At 38.0% G+C, this 10,683-nt stretch overlaps 1 protein-coding gene across 1 annotated transcript; it reads right to left on the bottom strand.

Moving 5' to 3' along the window:
• Nucleotides 1-527: 527 nt before the first annotated feature.
• On the bottom strand, nt 528-1,726 carry LOC108289932 (vomeronasal type-1 receptor 1). Its single transcript, XM_017509557.2, is given in 2 exon segments — nt 528-1,318; nt 1,321-1,726. Coding segments are annotated over 2 exon segments (939 nt in total). The 3' UTR covers nt 528-785.
• Nucleotides 1,727-10,683: the final 8,957 nt, after the last annotated feature.

The following is a 10,683-nucleotide window of genomic DNA, read 5'->3' as shown; positions in this document are numbered from 1 at the left end:
CAGAGTCTCTGTTGCCCAGGCTGGAATGCAATGGTGTGATCTTGGCTCACTGCAACCTCTACCTCCCAGGTTCAAGCAATTCTCCTGCGTCAGCCTCCCAAGTAGCTGGGATTACAGGTGCCCACCACCACGCCTAGCTAATATTTTAGTACTTTTAGTAGGGACAGGGTTTCACTATGTTGGCCAGGCTGGTCTCGAAATCCTGACCATAGGTGATCCACCTGCCTTGCCCTCCAAACTGCCTGTAATTTATCTTAAACAAAAGTAGGGATTGTGCAGCTAGTCCTGTGTTGTTATCAATGACAATTCTCATCATGTTCCTTTCCAGACTCACACCCTTCTATTCTTCCCATTTCTCTACATGAAAACCATTCAGTGTTTCTCTCCAACCCATGACAGTGCACATTTCTTTCTTACAAGAGGATTTTTTGGATGACTTTTCCTGTACAAGAACATCTGAATCAAACTATACTTCAAAAATATTTTTTAATCTACTATGATTCTTCATAATACAAAATAAACTTTCTACTAAATCCCTAAACAAAAAAATTATTCCATTAACCTATTTTGATAATTTCTGAACTATTCCCCAAAGAATCTAGCAGTTAGATTGAGTGTTCTTTGTATAACAGTATCCACAATATTCACTTTTAGTCCTACTATAAGATCTACATGGAAAGAGACATTATTGCCCATATGTATGTTGGCATCATAAACTAACACAACAGTTTACAAATACTGACAAATACTGAAATATATGACTGAATTTGATGAAGAGAACAGACTCATGGCATGGCAACCAGATCTGGAAGAAGTGTTTTCTTTGTCTTACAGGCAAAACAGAAATGAGAGACATGGGTGTCACTGAAGATGAGCACAAAGGGGCTGAATGCTGGAAAACAGGAGGCCACAAACACAGAGTTGTCCACTATCCACCGACCTGGGTTTTTAAAGTGAGTCATCCAAACTGTCAAGATAGAGTGGACCGAAAAGAAGGCAAAAAAGGAGCTCACCAGGACCATGGTGGTGCATATGGCTCTGGCCTCATGAGAAGGTCCGGAGGAGAGTCTGTTGCTACAAATCTGCTGGACTCGTTGCTTATGTCTGTACAGGACAAAGACCATGCAGCCACTGGCCCACACCATGAAGCCCAAACTCAAAAAGTCAGGGGAAAAGTATATAATTGTATATAAAGTGCCAACTCTTTCTGGCATTGCCCAGGAACAGACTCCATAATTGTTTTTCACACTAAAGTTTTTGCTATCCAACGGACCGTTTACAAGAAAAAGAACACTTGTATTTATCAAGAGATGTAAGACCAACAGAGGAAACAACAGAAGCCAATGAACTTTTGGGATCGAATTTTGAGCTCCAGCTACCTGCATATACTGGGGTCAAGCTTAATCGCTTGGAATCCATTGAGGAGGCAGATGGTGCTGAAGGAAACTCCTGTGCCCACTCTGTGATTAAAAAAGACAAGCTTACATCCAGTATTATCCAGGAAATATTTAAATCCAAAAGCTGCCATTGTCTGAGGTATTCCTTTAGAGAAAAGGACCAAGGAGTTGGCCAAGGCCAGTTAGTTGAGAATGAGGTCCATAAATCTCAACCTGTTTCCAATGAGCCACATGAAATTATAAAAACAAAGGAGAAAGGAATTTCCCAGTATCCCAACTCCAGTTTGAATAAGGAAGGTGATCCCTGTTTCTAATTTTCCAGAAGCCATTCCATCAATATCTAGGGATGCTAATTTTCATTGAAGTCAGAGGAATCAGGATTAGGAAAATCAGAAAGTGTCTTGCTGTCACTAGAGATAGTTTTCAGTGTTTATCCTAAACTTATTTTCTCACTTTAAACAGATTACGTTTTTTGCTTATTTGCCCAAAGGCAATTCATAGCAACCAGCATTGGAAAAAAACCTGTGTATCCATCTGCAGGGAAGCAGGTGAATGAATGTCGGCACACTGCACAGGAGTTGTGCACCACTGCAGAGATGAATGAATGAATCTCTGTGAATAGATACAATAATTTCTGGAATCATGCTAGTTTTGAAGATATGAATTTGTTCCAGTACAATTGACATATTAAAGACCATATAGAGCATAAAGACTTTTATGTCTGGACATGGATTATTTTCTTAACAAGAAAAACTAGATTAATGCAGAAAACTGCACCCTATTGAACCATGCTGAAAGAATACACAAAACGCACAAAGCAAACATATAACTGAGTTCACCACATATTATGAGCTGCACCCATATACACCTGGTTATACAAGTTTCTGTCTTATTTTAAATATCTCTTCTTTTACTACTCTACAGCAACCAAAAGCTGTAAACCTTCTGACATCTACTTCTATGGCAAACTTCAAGACTTTTAAAGAAAACTGCCATATTTATTATAGTATTTATGTCTTCATTAACCATTTACATGTGTAAAGTGCACTACCATATTTATTAGCCTTCTGTCTTGTTTTTACTGATGATATTTTTGTGTCCCATTAATTTCTGTTTTTCGCTGTTGATTTTGTATAGCTCAATAATTTCTGTGAACAGTATAGGTTGCATTATACCAAAAGTGAATGTATGATATTTTTTCAGGGACATATTCTTAAGTGAAAAATGCATGGGTCAGAACATTGTCCAAACTATGTTAAAGTACTTGAAACTAGTAGAGACATATACATATAGGGACAAAAGTGATATGTTGGAGAGACAGAAATGGGAGTTAGGCCTTTATGAAACCTTTTTTTCTATATCTTCAGTTTTTGCAAATGTAATATTTTACATAATTACTAATGTTGAATCAGAATAAAAATTTAAAATCAACAAAATCAGAATCAAAATAAAATAGTTTTGTGTCTACATGGAAAACAGTCTTCAAGTGAGTTGAAACTTAGGGGGTACATGCACTCATAAACACACACACACACACACACACACACAAATGAGTATAAATAAAATTAGGAAAATATTAAAATGATAGTGAATATATCAAAATCAGTATCATCATTGTGATATTATACTGCAATTGCCAAATGTAACCACGGGGGGAAGTTGGGCCATGTGCAAAGGCTCTCACTGAGTTATTTCTTAAACTGCTTGTGAGTCTAAAATTATTGTTAATAAAATAGTTAAAATGCTCAGGAATTCCAAAATTATTGTTAATAACATGGTCAGTTAAAATGCTCAGGGATATGTAAGGCAAAAATAAGGCATTATAAATTATTGTCCGTCATTATGTTTTCATACACATCATTGGTGTTGATGCATGGAAACAAATAAATAACCCTACAATATAATTGGTAAACAAGTATTTTGGCATAGGGCAAAGTCAGTACAAACACTAACTCAATGAATTTAAACTCTAAAGCATATACTTTTGAAGAGAATCAATTTATGTGATACAGTTATGTGCCATATAACCTCATTCATATCAGTGATGAACCACATATAATACAGTGGTTGGAGCAGTAGGCCATACCATATATCCTAGGTAGGCAATAGGCAATTCCTATGTAGGCTTGCATCTGACAATGATAAAATCACCTAATATTTCTTAGAATGTATCTCTCTCATTAAGTGATGTATAACTATATTTTATTTAAAACATATATTTTGTATGATTTTACATTAAAAAATCTAGACCTCATCAGATAACTCCATAGCAGTGACTATGACCATTGAGCACCCAGATTCTTATCTAAATCTTATCTAAATGCCATTTTTCTGTTTCTTTTGTTTTCTTTTCTCTTTTCTAAATGCCATTTTTCATGCAAAAAAACAAAGTATCTTGAAAATAAATGCTGATTGCAGGTACACTCAACTCAAAAACTCTTAGTCAAATAAAAAAAATCTATGATGTTCTAGAAACTCTGGGCTTACTATCTGGGGAAACAAAATTCAGTAGGCAGGGGATTCTACTGCACAATATTCACACAAATCACCAATCAAAGAAACTGTAACTCCAAAGATTTGAAACTCAACATATATGTTATAAAAATAAACGTTATTTACATATATATTAATAATTAATTTGTAGGCTGGGTGTGGTGGCTCATACTTGTAATCCCAGCACTTTGGAAAGATAAAGTGGGTAGATGACCTGAGGTCAGGAGCTCAAGACCAGCCTGGCCAACATGTTGAAACCTGTCTCTAATAAGAGTAGAAAAATTAGCCAGGTGCAGCGATGGGCACCTGTAATCCCAGCTATTCAGGAGGCTGAGGCAGAAGAATCTCTTGAGCCCAGGAGGCGGAGGTTGCAGCGAGCCAAGGTTGCGCCACTGCACTCCAGCCTGGATGACAGAGTGAGACTCTATCTCAAAACAGAAAAGAAAAGAAGGCCAAAGATTTGCTGTCTATTGGAAATATTATTTACAAATAATAAAGTAAAATAAATTACTGAAGGATAATTAAATTTTGGGGAACAACACTAAAATCAGGTAGTTTTAAGGGAATATTGAAGCATAAAATACTATTAAAATATTAAGATTAGAGATAAGTGATAGGATAGAATAATTGTACCCCAAGATCAAACTCTAATGTAATTTTAATTTCCAATAAAATAACTTATTTAACAAACTTGTAATCAAAATAGTAATTATCTAAATTTTCTTTTTATGAAAAGTAGTTTTAATAGGTAAAAATTAAACACAAATGAAGAAATTGTTTACCAAAATAAAACAAAATAGAAAATTAAGTAAATGGCACAGAAAAGAAGTTTGTAAAACAAAACTTACACACATACATACTTTGATATATATAAATTATCAATTTGTGGGGAAATCGTTTTAGAATATGTTATTACAATATTTGGATAGCTAATTCAATTAAAAATAGAAAAATCTGACTTCACAATTATAAATAAAGTTTAACAATACACTGAATCTGAAATACAAAGATAGACAAATCTCTGAGGTAAAAGTATTGGAGTGCTTTTTCAGAGTTTGGGGTTAAAGAATCATTATCATTCGTGGTCCAAACTGAAGGCCATTTTATGTCAAAAGAAAAGCATAATAATACTCTATTAGTAGAAATCACATTAAACAAACAAAATTAAACACAAAATTATTTAAATATATAAACCTAAAAGTTATTGACCATAACTTCAGTAATGATACTAACTAGATGAATAGAAGACCAAAAACAAATAATGGAAAACATAAAAGCTGTTCTTAAAAGAAAAATAATAATATGCTTCTAAAAGTTTGTTTTGCAAGTGAGCAATCGTGTATTTCACGGACATCAATGAGGATCTTTGACAAAGGGAATATACAGAAAAAATAATCACTTACTCTAGGTCAAGCAGGTGGAGTTCTCAAAGCTTTTACTGCATGTATATAGTTAATGAATATCTGAAGAATCCCCACCAACTGCCAACAAGGTTCTTTCTGAGGATTGGGATAGATAAAGAGGAGGAAGATGGTTATTTTAAAGTAAATATTCATGTTGACTTATACACCCACTGCTTTGTCAAAATATTTATAAAAATTATAATTTATAATGCTAAAATAGAAAAAAATAGGAACCAAATTCATATGGAAATAAATTATAGAACTAGAACACTGAAACAAAATAAGAGTAATAAAAAAGAAATGGATCAGGAATTATCTTAAAGATGAATCAGAAATAAATTTAAATAAAACACATATTCGTGAAAAGATGTGTATGAGAATATAAAACATTTGCATGAATTGGATTGTTGGAACGGTACAAGACTATTAAGGTTTTATAACCATCTGGTTACATTTCAGCATAACATTTGTATTTTAGACTATTAAAGGCCCTAATTTGTCCCTACTTCATGATCTTATTTGCCATATGCATCTTTACATAAAATTTTTATTTCTGTAAATAGGAGATAAAGGAACTTCTCACTGATCTGAGAGATGCTATGAACAGCCTTCCCCTGATGATAGAAATTTAGAGACATTTTATTAAAGTCTGCATTTGACACCACATGCCCGTGTTCAAAATAAAACAACAAAATGCAACACACACCAGAGACTATCACACAAGTACTAAGTTTCTACTCTGGTGGAAGCCCATGTTCATTGTCCTATTACTCCCCAAATGCCTGTGTTCTGAAGTCTTTCGTATGAGTGCCAAGGGATACTATGTTTATTGAGTAGAAAATCATGTATATATGCTTCAAAACACCACGTTATACATGACAAATACATATAGTTTTATCTGTCGACTTAAAAAATAAACAAGAGAGAAGTTTCAGAGAGAATATAATTGAGTGGAGAGAGGGGAGATGTCAGGGAGTGGTGCAACATATGGATAGCAGTAATTTGGCTGTGGATTCCTCCAGGAACATCTTTCTCTTTGGTGTGTGTTTGTTCCTATTTGTCTACTTACCTATCTTCCTATCTATGTATCTGGCTAGCTATTACCTAAAAAGCATTTTAGTTTTTATTTCTAGCCAGGGAAGTCTGATTTTTTAAAAAGTATTTCTGAATTTCCTGAAAATTCCTTCTAAATATTAAATGCTTATCTGAAAAAAACAGTTATTTACCAAATTTGGATCTGTTTTGTGGACAGTGGGTGCCAGGTCAGTGTCAGTGCCAGAGTGTAGAGGCATCTGAACCTGAGATAAAGGTTTGGGATTCTACGATCTCATCTCCTTGCTGGGAAGTGATTATCATTTCACCTGTAATTGCAGTGACAGCGTCTGCACAGGGAGTTGAGATTATTTCTGAGAACATATGTGCAGACTGAAAGTTCCTAAAAGCTATTAAAAATTAGTAATAAAGATATCCAACAAGAGTGGCAGGAAGAGATGGGGGAATAAACTTTTGAAATATGAAATAAGCAAACCAAATCCCAATGAGAGATGAACACAGAACATAGATCTAATAAGTGACAGAAGAAAACTAAGCATGTGTGTATCCAGGATTTTTAGTAAATTGGAAAATTTTGTCTCCAAAAAATGATTCTTTTCTATTCCTGAGAGCACTGAGAGTAGTGAAATTGAAAGAAGAGATGGTTAGTCAGTAGAATTAGAAACTGTATTCATGGCCGGGCGCGGTGGCTCAAGCCTGTAATCCCAGCACTTTGGGAGGCTGAGGCGGGTGGATCACGAGGTCAAGAGATCGAGACCATCCTGGTCAACACGGTGAAACCCCATCTCTACTAAAAATACAAAAAATTAGCTGGGCATGGTGGCGCGTGCCTGTAATCCCAGCTACTCAGGAGGCTGAGGCAGGAGAATTGCCTGAACCCAGGAGGCGGAGGTTGCGGTGAGCCGAGATCGCGCCATTGCACTCCAGCCTGGGTAACAAGAGTGAAACTCCGTCTCAAAAAAAAAAAAAAAAAAACTGTATTCATAATGATCCAAATGAGCATTAAATCTGTGTTGCCATATTTATTCAGTATTTCACCAAATGTTTTGGATACATGTTATAGGCATGTTTCAAGGTATATGGAATAGATATATCAGTATACGAAACATGAACTGTAATTGACTTTCATGAAATTTACACCATAGTTAATTGAAACAGCCAATAAATAATTCATCTACTTTATTAAGTAGCATAGTAAATGTCAAGGTTCTATAGAAAATAGAAGATTCATAGACTGCAGGTGGTGTTGTCTGGGACCCACGATTTGCCGCAGTAGGAAATTGAAGATCAGTGTTAGGATTTACGGTGAAAACGGTATATTTTTTAATTTTTAACTTTTGTGGGTACATAATAGGTATATATATTTATCGGTTGCATAAGATATTTTGATACTGCTATGCAATGCATAATGATCACATCAGGATAAATGGGGTCTCCATCACCTCGACCATTTAGCCTTTCTGTTAACAAATAAACCAATTATAATTATTCTATTTTTAAATGTGCAATTAAATTATTTTTGACTATAGTAGCGCTGTTGAGTTAGCAAATACTAGGTCTTATTCATTCTAGTTTTTGTATTCCTTAATCATCCCCACTCACCCCCACCCCCACCTACCCTTCTCAGCCTCCGGTAATAATCTTTCTATTTCCTTTTTTGAGACGGGGTCTAGCACTGTCGCCCAGGTAGTACAGTGGAGTGATCTCGACTCACTGCAATCTCCACGTCCTGGGTTCAAGCAATTCTCCTGCTTCAGCCTCCCGAGTAGCTGGGACTACAGGCGTGTGCCACGACGCCCAGCTAATTTTTTTGTGTGTCTGTGTGTATTTCTAGTAGAGACAGGGTTTCACCATATTGGCCAGGATGGTCTCGATCTCCTGACCTCATGATCTGCCCGCCTCGGCCTCCCAAAGTGCTGGGACTACAGGCGTGAGCCACCGTGCCCGGCCACATCCTTCTACTTTATGTCTCCCTGAGTTCAATTGTTTTTATTTTTAGATCCCGTAAATAAGTGAGAATATGCAAAACATATCTTTCTGTGTCTGTCTTATTTCACTTAACAGGATGACCTCCATTTCCATCCGTGTTGTTGCAGATGAGAGATCTCATTCTTTTTATGGCTGAATAGTACTCCATTGTGTATATGCAACATCCTACGTTCTGTGCAACTTTCTTCTGCGTGTCATATTTCAAAATCCGGAAGATAAAGGTATTGGGGTAAACAAATTACATCTAAATAAATAAAACAGGGCTTACGTTGAAAAACAGTCATTAGAAAAAAAATATATGTAAGCTTTGTTGCAGAATAAGAAGAGTTGGGTGAATGACCAGGGCACGCAGCACTCACCTGAGCGTGGTCCCTCCGCTAGGCCAGGGGAGGCGGCCGAACGCGGCGGGGGGGGGCCTTGGGTAAGGCAGTTCCTATCCCAAAACAGGTGCGGGCCACGGTAGGTGGCGTCACCGAGCCTCAGAAAAGAGGGGACAGAGTCTTCCTGCCCGTTACCTCTGGCCAACCCAGGGCTACGAAGCTTCCAGTGGACAGAGCCCACCAACGAAAAGTTTGCCCCGAAGCCGACGCCAGAAGACCTGCCCAGGTGCTCTTTCCTCGCACGGAAGTGCCCTTTTCTCGCACGGAAGTGCCCCTCTCCTGAGCTTCTCATTGGCTCAGTGCCGCCGACCCGCGCGGTGTCTTCTGGGTAATGTGGTTCTCACTGCGCCGTCGGTACTGGTGGCGGTGCTGCCCCCGACCTCTGGGCCTGTCCCAGGGCTCAGCGAGGGACGCTGGGAAATGGTACCTGGCGTCTCTGAAGACACAGCTGGGTTTCACGCTTCTTAAAGGAGACGCATCCAGATTTCCGTGGAATGCACTCTGCATCCAACACAGAAATGTGTAGAGATGGCCGGGCGAGGTGGCTCACGCCAGTAAATCCCAGCAGTCTGGGAGGCCGAGGCGGGCGGATCATCTGAGGTTAGGAGTTAGAGATCAGCCTGGCCAACGTGGGGAAACCCCGTCTCTACTAAAAATACAAAAATTAGCTGGGCGTGGTGGTCCATGCCTGTAATCACAGCTACCCCGGAGCCTGAGGCAGGAGAATCCCTTGAAGCCGGGAAGTGTGGGTTGCAGTGAGCTGAAACCGCCGCATTGCACTCCAGCTTGGGCGACAAGAGCGAAACACCGTCCAAAAAAAAAAAAAAAAAAAAGGAAGGAAGAGAGAAAAAGAAAGAAAAAGAAAGAAAGAAAAGAGAAAGGAAAGAAAGAGCTGGGCGCGGTGGCTCACGCCTGTAATCCTAGCACTTTGGGAGGCCGAGGTGGGTGGATCACCTGAGGTCAGGAGTTCAAGACCAGCCTGGCCAACATGGTGAAACCCTATCTTTAAAAAAATAAAAAATAAAAACAATTTTTAAAAATTAAAAAAAAAAGTAAAGAAAGAAGGAAGGAAAGAAGAGAGAAATATGTAGAGACGCAGTATTTCAGATGGTCCCCAAAGCTGCAAAGCCGAATGAACACACATAGCATAATATCATTCAGACGCAAGTGCATCCAACCATCGCTGGGATTTAATAAATACTGTCTTTGGTGCTCTTCAAATGCATGCAGACTGAAGTTTTAGAATCAGGTGAAGGAGCTGCAGTGTTAGGTCAGGGCTGGGAGACAAAAGACCAAAAGGGCAGCCACAGGGAACCCAGGAGGGAGCTGCAGTGGCTGGAGGCAGGTGCACAAGGCCCTGCAACTTTGGTTTCCTCAGCAATAATGTAGAACCAGTAATTGTGTCCTACTCTGGGAGAGTTGTTGATTTACCTGTATAGTATTTCTTACTTCATATCTTGTTAAATATTTAAGTATATTTTAGAATCTAAGACCTATCTGAAAAGACTGAGGTACCACGTGTCATTTTGCTCTAGGACAGTGACCACAGTAGTCACAGAGAATATTTAGAAAGGGAGCATCTAAACCTTGAGATTATTAAAAAGAAAAAACTTTTAGACAAATTACGTCTAACCATTTATTTAAAAGAAGAACGATGCATTCAAAACGAAAAGAAATTCTGAGAGCTCTGCTACTGTGAGGGGAAGCTTTCTTTTTATAGATCCACATGATGCAAATCTTTTTATAGAGATGCAAAGTAGAACCTCATCTGATTGGCTTTGCCTTAATTGGGTATAATTGAATGGGAGTTCCTACTGGAACACTAATTGACTGATTGGCTATTTGTGATTGGTTGAGGCTCATTTTTGTTTGTTTAGTTAAAAGACGTTACCCAAATTAAATTGAACAGAGTTTAATTGAGCAAAGAACTACTGGCCAATTAGGCAGTCTCTGGAGCCAGTAGGCTCA

Source organism: Cebus imitator, unplaced genomic scaffold (genome assembly GCF_001604975.1).
Source record: "Cebus imitator isolate Cc_AM_T3 unplaced genomic scaffold, Cebus_imitator-1.0 Scaffold417, whole genome shotgun sequence".
NCBI classification, from domain to species: Eukaryota; Metazoa; Chordata; class Mammalia; order Primates; family Cebidae; genus Cebus; species Cebus imitator.
Note: the sequence above shows the minus strand (reverse complement) of the source record. Positions and strands in the feature narration are given on the sequence as shown.